Source organism: Octopus bimaculoides, chromosome 2, assembly GCF_001194135.2.
Source record: "Octopus bimaculoides isolate UCB-OBI-ISO-001 chromosome 2, ASM119413v2, whole genome shotgun sequence".
Classification (NCBI taxonomy): domain Eukaryota; kingdom Metazoa; phylum Mollusca; class Cephalopoda; order Octopoda; family Octopodidae; genus Octopus; species Octopus bimaculoides.
Window position 1 is genome coordinate 85,066,451 of NC_068982.1, and position 16,175 is coordinate 85,082,625.

At 34.7% G+C, this 16,175-nt stretch overlaps 1 protein-coding gene across 6 annotated transcripts in view; it reads right to left on the minus strand.

Annotated features, from left to right (window-relative positions):
- LOC106878085 (mitogen-activated protein kinase kinase kinase 4) overlaps positions 1–16,175 on the minus strand; it is a 309,575-nt gene that overhangs the window by 143,295 nt on the left and 150,105 nt on the right. For all 6 annotated transcript variants that reach the window (XM_052978397.1, XM_052978400.1, XM_052978396.1 and 3 more), the window contains 3 exons: positions 12,528–12,611; positions 11,843–12,109; positions 10,254–10,403 (listed from right to left, as the gene is read on the minus strand). In XM_052978397.1, coding sequence (XP_052834357.1) covers positions 10,254–10,403; positions 11,843–12,109; positions 12,528–12,611 — 501 coding nt within the window. The remainder of the gene's footprint in view (positions 1–10,253; positions 10,404–11,842; positions 12,110–12,527; positions 12,612–16,175) is intronic.

Genomic DNA, 16,175 nt, shown 5'->3' on the forward strand with positions numbered 1-16,175 from the left:
ATAGGCAACACACACACACAAACACATACTTACATACACCTATTGCATACATGTTTTCTGAGTAATACCATCAATTGAGGCAAATTTGGCACTCAGATGGAAGTTTTGTAGGAGGAATAGAGAGGCCTACCTTTTCCCGCAGAGAGATGTGTGAGTCAGATCTCTCCTTTCAAAAACATGAGTAGTTTTCGAAACATTGTTTACAAAATGATAGCTGATCATTTGCGAAGGAGCGTGTCTACAGTCAACACTTAGGATTTTTGCTCTGGTAATGTCTACTCTTTCCTATGTTCACGCATGATCAGCTATATGTCACAATGAGTAGAGCAACGGATTCAGCTAATTTGGAAATTAGTTGTGGAGAAACAGAGAATATCATTTATATATATATATATATATACGGGCAACACACACACGTATGTATGTACACCTATTGCATACATGTTTTTGTACACATACATGTTCTTATGTGTGTGTGTGACTGAAGCCATTCATACATACATACATAACAACCCCTGTCTGTCTCTTTTTTGTCTGTCAATCACTCACTAAAATGACGAAATTTTAAAACTGTGTTAGCTCTCTCTCTCTCTCTCTCTCTCTCTCTCTCTCTCTCTCTCTCTCCACACCATCGCTAGAAGGGGACTTAATTCATGTTTGCTAATATTTTTTCTGTTTTGAAAATGGTTAGAAGTTATGGTTCAAAATTATTTTTACCACTGTTTACTGGGGGAAATAATTTGATGAAAATACAGCTAAGGTCATGACGAATGTCCTCCTAAAATTTGAGCAACATGCGTGCTAATTTGTGGATACGCACAAATTACATTCACATACATACACGCACACATAGACATCCTGCCTTTTATATATACAGATATAGAATGCAGTCAGTCGGAATGAGTCTTATCATTGGCAAGATGGTAGCTCACTTTGTACTGCATTCTATATCTAATATATTTAAATTCTCCCTTGTTTAGACCAGAATCACTTATTAAGATGATATTCACTAAGGGTGCAATTTTAATTAATTACAATTTCTTGGCTCACTCTATCAAGTATGTTAACACCCATTTTACTATTTTTTTCATACAGGAGACATACTTCAGCATTTTCCCCATGTTAGTCTTTGATGTTATGGTTCCATTCAACATTGATACACAGATATATATTTTTCTAGACATTCTAAGACCTGATAATATATCTTATATCTTTTATTTGTTTCAGTCATCTGACTATGGCCATGCTAGAGCAGTGCCTTGAACAGTTTTAGTAGAACAATTTGATGCTAGGAATTTTTTTTAAAGCTTAGCATTTATTCTATCAGTCTCTTTTGTTGACTGCTAAGTTATGGGGACATAAACGCACCAACACCAGTTGCCAAGTGGTGGTGGGGAACAAAGACAAAGACACACACACAACAAGCTTCTTTCTATTTCCAGCTACCAAATCCACTTACAAGGCTTTGGTTGGCCTGAACCCAGAACCATACAGCCACGCCTGCACCTATAACTGTGAATTACAAGGAGAGTCTTAAGAAATTCATTTTATTAATTAGGAAGAATCTTAAAAATGTTTTGATGAAAAGGTGTATTAGATCATATGATTATTTTGAAAAAAAAAACTATGCTTTGCTGATTGGTCTAATAAGACAAAAACATACTTGGAATTGTTACCATACTATCAAAATCAGGCTCATTTCCCATTGCATCATTTATTTAGTTAATTTCAATTCTGGGGTTGTCTCTCAGAATCAGTCATTAAAATAAGGATTCTTTTTCTCATCACCATGGATGTAATTTTAATTAATTACAACATTTTGGTTCACTATTTAATATAGTGGGTGCCAACATACTTAATGTATGCTGACACCCACTTCACTATAACTTTGTTATGCAACAGGCATCTCTGGAGAGTATTTTCCCCAATCTTTTTAACTAAACACTTAATATTGTACAAAGACTAATCAAAGAAGAGTATTTAAACATATGGAATGACTAAAAGAATCAGCAAATGATTTCTATAGGCATTGTAAACAGTATACATTTTTGGAATTGGTAAAAAGTACTCAGGTTAATTATACTTTGGGGGATCCATATCCCAGACAACTTCCACTCTAGGATTAAACAATATACTTACCCTTCTCATTGACATATTACTTGGTTGATCTTAGTTATTACATGGAGAAGGGGGAATAATCAGGATATTTATATTTATCTATTAAACATAAAAGATTTATGCCTATAAATTATAGAGTATGAAACTAATAGTGTTACAAACTGAACAAAAATTAGATGTACATAACTACTTAACCCATGATTTTAACATATTTATTATGATTTGAGCAGCTTATTTCTATTGCTTTTATATGTCTCCTTTAAATTATTTCATTTAAATGGATTTCATTAGATCATATTTTAGTCATTGCCATCATCATCATTTTATTTTACATCCATATCTATTTTCGTTACTTACATGGGTTGATAAATTAATGCATATATTTTCATTAAAGAATGAGGAAGACATTTTATTAAAACATTGTATACTAGAATAATATATTCTAATTCAAAAAATTATTTCATTTGAATAATTATCCAGTTCAACATTTATCACTAAAACTACTTCATTAAATTGTTTTCTTCCAAAATTATATAAGTATTATTTGCAAAAATAGTAAACAATAATATATTTGATGTTTTAGATAAATTGTTAATATATATTAGAAATAAAAAGATGGGTTTGATTTTTTTCTAATATTTTTTTGGTCCCAATATTGATCCCAGGAAAATTTCCATCATGTATTTTGCCATGGACCTTCTGTCATGGAGTCATCTTTGGAAAAAGATATGGGTATTTCTCATACAGTTCTAGTTTGTGGATCTTCTCAGAAATAATTCATGATCCACTGTTTTATACACCTTGGTCAATTTGATAAATACCTCAATGCTCATTCTATTAACTGCAAGTTTTGGTGACAGTTCAATTCTGAAACCAAATTTATCATTAGACTTTATCTTGAAAGAGAAATCATTTAACATTCCTTCCTTATGCATTCAGGTAGACTTCCTTGATAAGTGCAATGCACTTGTCAAGGAATCTTCATGGGAAAATACAAAGGTAGTTTCCTGTTGCTTTCCTTCAGGCATCTGTTATAAGATACCATCATCTTGGCAAAGTAGAGACAAGTTTGCCACATATACCTGAGCATTCACAACATAAAGAACTTGAAGAAATACCACAAAGCATTTCTTTTGTCCAATGCTCTAACAATTCACCAGTCCATGACCCTAGATTGGTATTTCATTTTATCAACCCTGGAAGGTAAAAGACAAGTAGATTTCACCAAGAACAAATATTGCAAGACCTTTTGCCTAATGTTTTAATGCTTTTGTTTACTTGTTGTCTTTCATTTAACCTACATGAAAACCACCCTTCCTTTTTCTTTTGAAAATACATGCAGTACAATTTTCAACTTCATTTTCTTTTTTTTTTTTTTGCCACCGCCGCAGCCACCGCCACCACCTCTGTTGCTGCCCCCACCACGACCACCACCATCATCATTTAATGTCCAACTTCTAAGCTGGCATGGGTTGAACAATATGACAGGATCCAGCAATCTGCAGTGCTATGCTAAGCTCTAGAGTCAGCTTTGCTCTTCCTAATGCTAACCACTTTACAATATGTACTGGGTGCTTTTTTCCATGCCTCCAACAAGACAGAAAAGAACAGGTAAGAAAAAAGAATCCCCGCCCAGACTGTGACTGAGTGAGTGTGTGTGTATGTGTGGTAGGGTATTAGGAAGTGGGAAGAGGCTTTGATAGAGGAACAAGAACAGGTGTCTTGCTATAGAGGAGATACATGGTTACCACACATTGTAAGGGCAAGTAGCAGTTATTTGGAGGATGAAGATAAAGAAAAATGATAGTGATGTTATGCCAAAGCAAACTTTCAAGGTAAGTGGGTATAAGAGAGGATATAGTCAGTGGAGTAGGTAGGGAGAAAGGGAAAGGTGAGTAGTTTCATAAGAATGTGAGGGGAGATGGTAAGAGAGGCAAGGGTGGCAGATGTACAAGAATGAAGGTGTGGTTGGAGGGAAATATCAATGTAAAAAGGAAGTAAAACGAGAGCTAGTAGTGGCACATGTAGGATAGATAATAAGGTAGTGAGATGATGTGTAAGGTGGAGAGGAATATGTGAGTGTAGATAAGGATGTGTATAGTGAGTGAACATGATAGTGTGTTGAGAATGATAGCAGGCAAGTGAAGTGATAACATAGAGTATTGTAGAGGGGAGAGCTATCTCAAGGAACAGAAAAGTTTTCAGTGAGAGAAGTGAGGGAAAGGAATGAATGTTGAGAATAAGAGATGGAAGGTTCTTGGTCTTGTATACTGGAATTGTTTCATCTTTCATTAAATGATATGGGGAAATACTAGTTGAAAATACTAAGTTGAAAATGAAAGTTAATGGTGTCAGTATTACTTTTACTGCTACAGTTATTTTTCTGTCTATTATCTGTACTTATTTTCTGTCTAAGCTGGAAGCTTTTATTGACAGATTTTATTATAGTGTTTACAACCAATGCACATGTTGGTTTGAATACAAATAGATGATATTTAATAAATGACAACAGGCCATCACTGTAGTCTTAAATTTCTTTAAGATAATTGTTAATTTTTTTAAAGGCATCATATAGGTCAATTACATTTTTAGCTTTATTAGGGTAGTTTCATTTAATCCCCTCAGCGTCCAGCAATCTGCAGTGCTGTGCCAAACTCTAGAGTCAGCTTTGCTCTTCCTAATGCTAACCACCTTACAATGTGTACTTGGTGCTTTTTTCCATGCCACCTGCACCTGCGAGGTAGCGAAATAAGTTGCAAGAGAGAAAAGAACAGGTAAGAAAAAAAAACTCCACCCTTGACTGTAACTAAGTGCGTGCGCGATTAGGAAGTAGGAAGAGGCTTTATGCCAGCTGCTGAGAGGCTATGACAGAAGAACAAGAACAGGTGTCTTGCTATAGAGGAGATATGTGGTTACCACACATTATACGGGCAAGTAGCAGTTATTTGGAAGATGAAGATAACGAAGGAAAATGAGAGTGATGTGCCAAAGCAAACTTTCAAGGTAAGTGGGTATAAGAGAGGATATAGTCAGGGGATTAGGTAGGGAGAAAAGGAGAGGTGAGTAGTTTCATAAGAATGTGAAGGAAGAGTAATAGATGGTTAAAGCAATTTCCCCACTGTTGTAATATGAGTTAGTGGAGCATAAAAATTCCTGAAGGATGTATGTTGTTTTTTAGATTTTTGGTGATTCATAAATAGATTCTACTGCAATGACAAGTACTATGAGCTCTATGAAGATATATTTGTATGAATCAAATAAGCTTATGTCACACTGCTCCTTAATGAAAGTTGATTCATGAGTGAATTGTGAATCATTATTGATCTACTTTTTATTGTTTCAGAATTACTCTGTGGTTTTTTATGTGCATAATTTTTGATTGTCTTTAAACTATGTTTCAGTGAAAATAATCAAACTAGATTTAGGCTATAAAAGTATAATCTATGTAACAATATAGTCAAAAATTTGAACTTTGTTTCTAGTGTTAAGATCATTTTTGCAAAATACTGATACTTCATTTATAAATTGTTCTTTCTACTGAGCCTTTGATTATTAAATTATCATAAGAGGCTATTGCCATCCAGTTGCTTGGTTTTGTTATTTTGATTTTTTGTTGTTAATTGTTTATTTTTGTCAGGTGTAGCATTCCAATTATTTTATTTTATTGCATAATTTGACAATTTTGGCTGTGTGTATGTTTTCCCCTTTGGTTTGTAATTAACTCATTTCAAGTGAAAAGAGGAAGCTGAAGAGTCAAGCACAAAATTCTCAAACTTCCTTGGTATTAGACTTTTAGCAGAGAAACCAAACTGATAGTTTGGTAACCCACTAAGATAAACATCAAAAATCAAAAGGAGAAAATAAACAGCTTTGCAAGTTTAACTCAGTATTTATTGAACAAGAGGGGTGCGAAATTTAAGAAGCAACTTATTAGAATATATACGTCTGTAAGGAGACATAAACAAGAATAGCAAAAATCTACTACACCAAAAGAACTGGTAATACATACATTACATGTGTTCTATGAAGGGAACATAAGATTGCTCCAAAATTCAACATGAGCGTAAAATGACATTAAACATTGTATAAGGTAAATTAACGTTTCTGTGGGAACACTAAAAAGTCATATCCACTAAATGAGTTTACATATGCGAAGATGAATTATGATGCGGTCAGCATTAGATGTAGTGTGAGCTGGTAGCAGTGATATTGGCAGTGTTGGCAGCGATGAATTTCTTTGTGTCATAATATGGAGAAAGGAAGCAAATAACTTCCTGGTGAAAACACAAGCTAGATTCCCTAAGCGAAGAAAAACTTATCTATGTAAGGAAATTGCTAGGCTCCATAGAGATGTGAAAGGTTTTACCACCAAGAGAACACATGATCCATTTGAGCACATCTGATTGGTTGACTGGGTAACTCGGTGCAATTGTTTAGGGAACAAATTGCATCTAAAAACTAACTAATCAGAGAAAAAGGGTTAAAGCAAGATCTTTATAGCCAAGTGCTACGTCCAAACAACAACTATAAATAAAAGGGAGAGAGGATAGTTTGCCATTTGTGCTTTTGTCAATACATTCTGCTACAGAACTCCCCAACCAGAACATTTGTGTGACACAAATTTGCGATAATAGGAGAGAACTGCCAGTAAAAATGGTAAGACAGAAGGGTTGAACATGCTAGTACACATATTAGAGTGTATGCAGAATTATGCAGATCAATAAAAATACAGCATCTTACAACAAAATAAAATATGTGAAAATTCAAACAAGGTATAAAAAAGAATGTAGGACATTTGCATATAAATAGTAAAGGATAGAAATGCATGCTTTGAACACAAAATAAACATCACATGAAAATACATAGAAAAATGCATGATAACAAAAAAACAGGAAGTTATAGAAATGTTTTTAAATGTTTTGCACAGTTTGTTAGGCCAGTGGACTTTGTGGCCACTGTGTGTGGTGGTGGTATGAGAAGATGAAGGGGTAGATGACTGCATTGTTGGTGCTGGTGAAGGTGTAGGTATGATGTCTGCAGTATTTTGTGGTTTAAAATGGAGGGGTACATTTGGTTCTGGAGTGAGGGCTACAGCAAAAGCATGCTTCACCCTGTCAACAGATACTGTTTCTTTTTTGCCATTAATATCTATGGTAAAAAGTTTGTCAGTCTTTGCTAGGACATGATAGTGTCCTTTATGCAGATGTGTGAGTGGTCCTCTCACAGAATCGTCCCTCAAAAATACATGAGTCCATGAGGAAACGTCTTGTGGAATAAAAGAAGGTATAGACTGTCATCAAGAAGACATATGCAGTAGATCAGCAAAATAGGAAAATAAGTGGTATACGTATTCAGTGGGAACATGAGCAGCTAAATCCACAGAGGTAAACATTTAACTCAGGAGTGATAAAGGCACAGCATAAAGTAGTTCTGCAGGTGTAAAACTGAGATCTTCTTTAACAGAGGATATACAACCCAAAAGAACAACAGGAAGGGACTCACTCCAGTGGTGAGGATCTGGATAGGATCGCAGTGCAGTTTTGAGTTGACGATGAAATCGTTCTACCATCCCATTAGATACTGGGTAGTGTGGATGTGCTTAACACCCAACAACTTTGACAGTTCTGCAAACAGCTGCAACTCAAACTGTCTGCTACGGTCAGTTGTGATCTGTAAGGAAACACTGAAATGAGAAATTCAAGTGGCTATGAGAGCTTGAGCAACAGACTCTGCTGCGATATTGTGTAAAGGAACAGCCTCCAGCCAGCACATAAAACAGTCTATACTTGTGAGGATGTAAGTGAATCCATTGCTGACAGGCTAAGGACTGACTAGGTTGATATGGACTTGTTGAAAACAGGCATCTGCCAAGTGGTGCTTGAACGTGTCTACATATCTTCGACTGCTGGCAATTCTGAGACCATGCAGCAATATGCTAAAGCATATTTGGCCAGAAGAATCGAGCCAAAATTAGCTTTACTGATGCAGAGATGCCAGGATGAGAGAGCAAGTGCAAAGCATTCAAAACATGTTTCTGGTGGTGCTCAGGAACTAATGGTCACGGGTCACCAGTAGAAACATCACACAAGATCATCTTCACAGCAGTTGGGATTGGTATGTACTTAAATTGACAAGTAGAAAATTTGTCAGATGTAGTATCCAATGAGGTCAAAGCAGGCTGGTCAGCAGTCAAAGTGGACAAATCTATCTCTGAGGTGGAAGATAGAGAACAAATAGGAAGTCTGGATAAAGTATCTGTGGCTGAGCTATTCATTCTAGTTACATGTGAAATATCAGAAGTAAACTGCGATATGAAACCCAACTGTCAACTTTCTCAAGGAAAATATTTGTTGGTCTTCGATAGCAAAACGAACGTGAGTGGCTTGTGGTCAGTGAATATGGTAAATTCATGACCCTTTAAAAAGTGAGAAAAATATTTAACAGCTAGGTACATAGCTAGAAGTTCTTTGCTAAAGGTGCTGCAATGAATTTCAACAGGTTTAAGCTGGTGAAAAAAGAATGCCAAAAGTTGCATCTTGTTGTGATAGGATTGTTGTAGAACGGCACCTACATCAGAATCGGATGCATTGACTGAGAGTCTCAGCTGAGCATTCTGTATTGGAGAGGCTAACAAAGAAATCTGTCCTAGCTCATTTTTCATTTCCTCAAAAGCCTGTAGTTGTGATAGTGGAAGGGAAATAATTTCATCATTTTTTTTCTCTTTTGCAATAGTTGTGTTAGACGAGTCAATTTCCCAGCACAATGTGGATTGAAACGCCAGTAGAAGTTTATCATTCCTAAAAATTGGCATACCTGGTGAAGAGAAGTAGGAGTAGCTAGACACTGTATTGCTTGAATTTTCTCGGGAAGAGGACAAATTCCATTGCTGTCTATGAAATGTCCCCAAAATTCCAAAGAGGAGGAACCAAAAACATACTTGGTGGAGTTTATCTTCATTTGGTACGTAGAGAGATGTTGAAATAGCAGTGTTAAGTGTTGGATGTGTTCTTCCAACACTTGCAATAAGCAGATATTTGATATAAGCAAAGACAAAATGCAAACCATGAACAACTTTGTCAACAAACCTCTGAAATGTGCTTGTAGTATTCCTGAATCCAAAAGGCATGGACAGAAATTCAAATGAACCGAAAGGAATGACGATGGCTGTCTTAGGAATATCATCAGGATTCACAGGAATTTGATGGTAAGCTCTAATGAGGTCTATCTTAGAAAGTACAGTGCAGCTATGCAAAGATGAAGAGAAACCGTGTAGGTGAGGTACTGGATACCTGTCCAAAACTGTAACAGAATTAAGATGTCGAAGGTCTAAGACCCGCAGATCCCTTAGGGACAAGATGGAGTGGTGATGACCAAAGGCTGGTGGAGGGGCATATAAGCCCTAGCTGGAGCATGTGGTCAAATTCCGCTCTTACCACCTTAAGTTTATCTAGCACTAAATGATGAGGACATGAAAAAACAGGAAGTTCAATGATGGTTATAAAGTGCTTTGTTGAATGAGATTGCTTGGTTGAAAAGTGAGATTCATAAGTTCAGGTGACTTATTTAGGAGATCTCGATACGAATTTCCTGCAGCCACAATAAAAAATAGGCTAATACTTGGAGTAAGCAAGTCTCAACCAGTAACAGATAAAGTGGTGGAGCTATCTCACAAGCATCGTGAGTATTTTAAATAAAAACTCAACCCAATATTTTTATCTTTCTTTGAAAATAACACTTGTACATTTCCTTTAAACTTTCTCAAATCCAAATTTAGTTAGTTTTCAATTAAATGTTTGTAATCTAATATCAAGGTAAATATTTTCACATCATATGCTAAAAGTCGCTATCTCCAGAAATAAAATCAATATTCTCTTCCAGATTGTGCTTCCTAAAAAGATTGTTTATATTTTGTAGGAAAACAGTAAATCTTTATATATGTATCTCTTTCAACAGATGAACACATTATAACATGGTACTGGTAGCAGTGGTAATAGCAGTGATAATTGCAGAAGAAAAGATTTCTAATTGCATGCGTACCACAAAAATAAGGTATCAAACAATTCAAGTATATGACAATGGAGCAAACTAAAAGCAGTCACACTCTGTTTTACATAATTCACAGACATTTTTCTTACCTTAAGTTCAGCTAGAGATTCTGAGATGGCTTGATGACAGGAAATTTGTTCCTGAAACACTTCAACAGTTGTATCCATCAGCTTAGAAAATTCTTCTTGTATTGCATTCAGTACAGATGAATGAGTCACAACTAACATAAGACTGTCTACCTAACAATGAAAAATTAAACAGTTGGTTATAAAGACGTAGCTATATAAAATATTTTCAATTGAGAAAAATTTTCAAAAATATTTTCCTTCATAATCATGTTTTAATGGCCACTGTTCTTTCTTTTCCTTGCTTGCATGGGCTGCACAGAATTCTTAGCAGTAGATTTTCTACAAATGGATGCCCTTCCTGTTGCCAACCCTCACCTGTTTCCAAGTAAAGTAATATTTACCCATGGCCTGATATGTTGAAATGGAGAATTAGAAATGAAGAATACTGCTTGTATGGCAGTGATGCTTGCATACAACTCTCACACAATATCAAGGCAAGGGGACTATAACATGTATGTGCACACATATGACAGGTTGCTTTCAGTTTCCATCAACTAAATCCTTTCACAAGGCTTTGGTCAACTTGAGGCTAGAGTTGAAGTCACTTACCCAAGGTGCCACACAGTGGAACTTAATCTGAAATTATGTGGTTGAGAAGCAAACTCCTTAACCACATAATCACATATGGAAGTCCAACAGGGGAAATAAGATGTAAACTGAGTCATTTTAACTTCTAGAGGAGATAAAAAAGGAAAACATGCATAAGCAAAATTCTCCATAGTTGCTTGATAGATAAGCAAAAGTTATGGCATCATATAGAGTGTCCATGCAACATCATAGCTGGATCAAATATTTTCATAATTAGTTATCTACAGTGCACTGTGCTTCTAGCAAAAGTCACTTATTAGAATTTCTTAGTTTGCTAGGGTCAGTTAAAATCCTCCAAAGGACAACATTTTCAACAAGCTGGAATTCCTCAATTGTTTGGGAAATGCCTCTTAATTGCATAATGTTATGAAAATGAAGACAATCTATTATTCTCACAAAATACTCCAGATCTCTCAAAGTTTGTCAACAAGAATCTTTGGAGAAAAGCTGAGTTTAAGCAGGTTCAGTAAATATCCAATATTCCAGATATGTACCAATGCTCATTCAATATTCCAAGACATTAAGGCGGTAAGCTGGAAGAACTGTGCAGCACACCAGGCAAAATGCTTAGCAGTATATCATCTGTCTTTACGATCTGAGTTCAAATTCAGCCAAAGTTGACTGTACTATTCATCCTTTCAGGGTCGATAAAATAAGTACCAGTTGAGTACTGGGAGGTAAATGTAATCGATTTTCCCCCTGCATCCAAAATTGCTGGTCTTGTGCCAAAATTTGAAACCAATATTACAAGATATTTCTAACAACAGTTACATATTGAATGAATTTTTAGAGAAAAAAAATGAACAAAAATACTCTGTAGTTTGTACTAAAGGAAATAAATTATTAACAAATGTAATCAGTTTTTGTGCTAAAACCTTTAGTAAAGATAGCAAAATTTCTAATTTTATTCATGCTTTATTAAGAAATCATTTTATTTTAATAGTGAATATTTAGAGACTTACAGCAATATGAGACAAAGCAATTGCTGTTTGTGCAGTAGCATCTACATGTACTGTGGATCCTTTCCACGACTGTTTGTTCACATCATTATCACATTGCAGCATTAACAAGTAACCTCTGTTGATATCTTGATCATGTGTAGGATCAGTATGTGAATAGCAATCCTCTTTACCACATGTTACATTCAGAAGTTGTAAAATTAGGTTCTGGTTCTTCAGAATTCTTTCTGGAATAAATATCAGGTAGCTTAAACTGAGAGGAACACTCACCTGGAAGACAAACAATCAAGTTAAAATTTAAGCAATAACATGGTGAGAAATATATTAAAAGGTAAGTGTGATACACATGTAAAGTTACAGTTTCCTTAAGAAATTACTGATTGTCAATCATTATTTTAATAGTTATTCTTGTGAAATTATTGGCTGCAGAGTAGGCACTGTCAATCCATCAACAGTATCCAAATAAAAACATATGACTTATAAACTCTCTCTTGGAACCTTTGTATTATCAAAATTAATTTTCTTACAAATTGTTTGCAAACATCTAATAGGATCTAACAGTAAGAAAACAAAATATGATTTGGTTTACAGTTTAAAGCTTAAATCCTTTTGACTAAAAGCACAGCTGAATATTTAATACTTCTGACTTTCTCAAATAACTCTCATACATTTTAAAAATCATACTTACCAATACATGCTTCATTTCTTCCAATTTTGATATAATCTCTATTTTGGAAACATTCATTTTGTATGAAGCAGCTAATTCAAGGTCCTATAAAATCAACCATAAAACAATTATAGGCTATTAAGAATATAAGTAGTTTAGACAAATCTTTTTAATATGTTAGAGGCACAATGTAGTTTAGAAATAATACATTTCTAAATCTCTCAGAGAGATTTATGCAGTAGCAGCACGATAAAGTGATAGTATGTTGTCAACTTAATGTGACAGTCCCATGAAAGGGAAGAATGCTATTGTTATTTAGCCCCAGGAAACGCCGTTTCTTGTTGGACTTGACACACTTCCCGTATACTTATGTTTTCAAAGCGGAGACAAGCACCTACCCAGCAAAGCCAGCATGCAGAGACTAGTTTCAGAGTCATTGCTCATCATAAGTCTGGAGTAGCATGGCTTGCTAGCTGTTAATACCTATCCGCCTTTGAAAACATATATTTCAAGTGAAATACATTCAGTGATTTTTGAAAATAGAAGTAATATATTTCTAAATCTCTCAGAGATATTTATGCAGTAGCAGCACAATAAAGTGATAGTATGTTGTCAACTTAATGTGACAGTCCCATGAAACCATGAAAGAGAAGAATGCTACTGTTATTTAGCCCTAGGAAACATCATTTCCTGTTGGACTTGACATATTTCCTGTGTCCTTATGTTTTCAAAGTGGAGACAAGCACCTCCACCCAGCAAAGCCAGCATCCATCTCTCTGAGAGATTTAGAAATGTATTATTTCTATTTTCAAAAATCAGTGAATGTATTTCACTTGAAATATATATGTTTTCAAAGGCAGATAGGCTTCAACAGCTAGCAAGCCATGCTACTCCAGACTGATGATGAGCAATAACTCTGAAACTAGTCTCTGGATGCTAGCTTTGCTGGGTGGAGGTGCTTGTCTCCACTTTGAAAACATAAGGACATAGGAAATGTGTCAAGTCCAACAAGAAATGGTGTTTCCTGGGGCTAAATAACAGTAGCATTCTTTCCTTTCATGGGACTGTCACATTAAGTTGACAACATATTATCGCTTTACAGTGTAGTTTGTTTCACATTTACTTCTAACAACCATAATCAAATATCTATAAACAATCTGCCTTCTTTTTTAACAACAAACTTAACAAGGAAAACTCAATGAATAGAAATGATTAGTCTATATTTACTATTTTAATGTTTTGGATTATCTAACAGTAAAGGATAAGTACCAGATCTACCTAGAAACAATTTTTAAGTTTCATGCTTGGATATCCAGTAGATGCGCCATCATCAGGATTGTCTTCACATGAAGGTTGATTGAAAGCATTTTACAGAAAATATTTTGTGAGATTTTTTCATTTAGTTTAGTTTGATAACCTAAACATGCAATTCTATATGCACTTCTTTTTAAAATTTGAGATAGATGTGTTGATGCTGCAAGTAGATATTTTTTTTAAAAATTTATTTATGTGTTTCAGCCAAGTGGCTGCGGTCATGCTGGTGCACCAGACATTTTACATTTTGTATAATTGCAAAATAATAAATGTAGTAAATAAAAATAAATTAAATTTTCTATTTTTAAAGAAAATACGTAAATGTCGTTTTGATTATTTAAGGACTATACTATCTTAATACTGAAAAAAAAACAAAAAAAAAAACAATAAATGTAAAAAGGAATATGCTATTATCAAATTAAGGCATCTTCTAAAGTGTATCATCAGGCAGTTTAAGTAAATCTACATGATCTTAATTCTTTGGATTATTAATCTTTTTAATAGAATTTTTTCTTTATAATTTGAAGTTACTCAGTGTGGCAAATAACCAGCAGTTAAACAGACCTTAAGCAACTACTTACTTTTTTTGGAGTTACCAAATAAAAAGAAATAAATAAAAAAAAATCAAATGTGCTGTCCTAAAAAGTAGAAAATGATCAACACAAGGTTTAGAAGAATTAAGATCATATGTATCAGGGAAGTAACAAAAAAGAGAGTTCCATAAGGTAGGGGTTTGAGGAAAAAAATTACTTAAGCTGCTAATCTCCTACAAAAGGGGGGCAGAAAAAGTGAATGGATGAGAATTAGTAGAAAGGTGGGTCATTCAGTCATATATATCGTGAATCACCTAACAAATGCCAAGCCCATCATATAGGGTTCACAATTACTATGAAGTAAATAATAAATACTCAACCAATCTACTCTGCAACTGTATGTTACTACAAGGGTTTGTCTGAGAAAATTCAGAGAATAAACACATATACAACAGCAAAACTGTGTTCAAAAGTAACACCATACTGCACAGATACTTCAAGAGTAAACCTACTCAAATCTGTTTAGAGCATATGAACTGCATCTATAACATCTCATGCATTTACAGAAAAATTGGAAAGAATATAAAGATCAGAAAAGAGGATTATTGTAAAGTAATAATAAGAGATGAAACATCGAAGTAAAGAACGACAGAACACATAGGGTGTGAGAAAAAGAACCTAATACCATTATGGAATAAAATTTCCATAACTGACTATGAACCACAGGGGAAGCTTAGAAATATACAAGTCAGGGTATGACACATCCCTGTACTTTTTAACATGGCTATAAAGGGTTGGCATCAGGAAGAGCAATCAGCTATAAAATTGCCACAGAAAGCCCTACCTAACCCATGTTAGGTGGGGCTTTCTGTGGCAGATGTAAAAAAAAATAATGCATAAAAGTGCCCATGTGGTTTCACGTAAAAGCATTCAGTACACTCTGTAAAGTGGTTGACATTAGGATGGTCATCCAGTTGAAGAAATCATACCAAATCTGGTGCAGCTTGCTAGTTCTAATCAAACCATCAAACCCATGCCAGCAAGGGCAACATGATGATGATGAAGAACACTAATAGCACAACCAGTAAGTTCAATGCTGACATCAGCAAAACATGCCTGATTTTTTTGAAAGATAAATATTAACAACCCCAAAATGTGACATTAATCATACATGCAGTGGATAAGAACATAATCAGCTTTCATTTAAAATAAAGATTCTGATTTTTAACCTAGACTGGTACTATGCACACATTTGAGAGTACAATACCTGATGACAAATAGAAATGAAACCAATCAAAATAAGGTTAATTTTATTCTGTTTTTCATTTCTAAAGATGAGTTTATTATAATCAAAAAAATTATAATCTACCAACTCATCTCAGAAAAATAGACATTTAATCAAACAAATTTTCTATGTACTGACTTATTAGACACACTGAAGTATATGATGGAGATCTTAGACTTTTTATATTAACCACTACGCCACATGCCCACTCATATGGCGTAGTGGTTAAGAGCACGGGCTACTAACCCCAAGATTCCGAATTCAATTCCAAGCAGTGACCTGAATAATAATAATAATAATAATAATAATAATAATAATAATAATAATAATCATAATAATAATAAATGCCCGGATGCAGTACCAGGCAGTGGCTCTCATGGCTTCTGATCTTAATTGATTGGAAGTGTTATCATGTACATTGTTTTGTCTTGGTATAAAAAGATGGGCTACAGCAAATATTCTGCTTAATACCACAGATTTGCTTGTCAGTTGTTTGACCTTAACCAATTGAGCATGTCCCTTGGTGGCTGACGATAT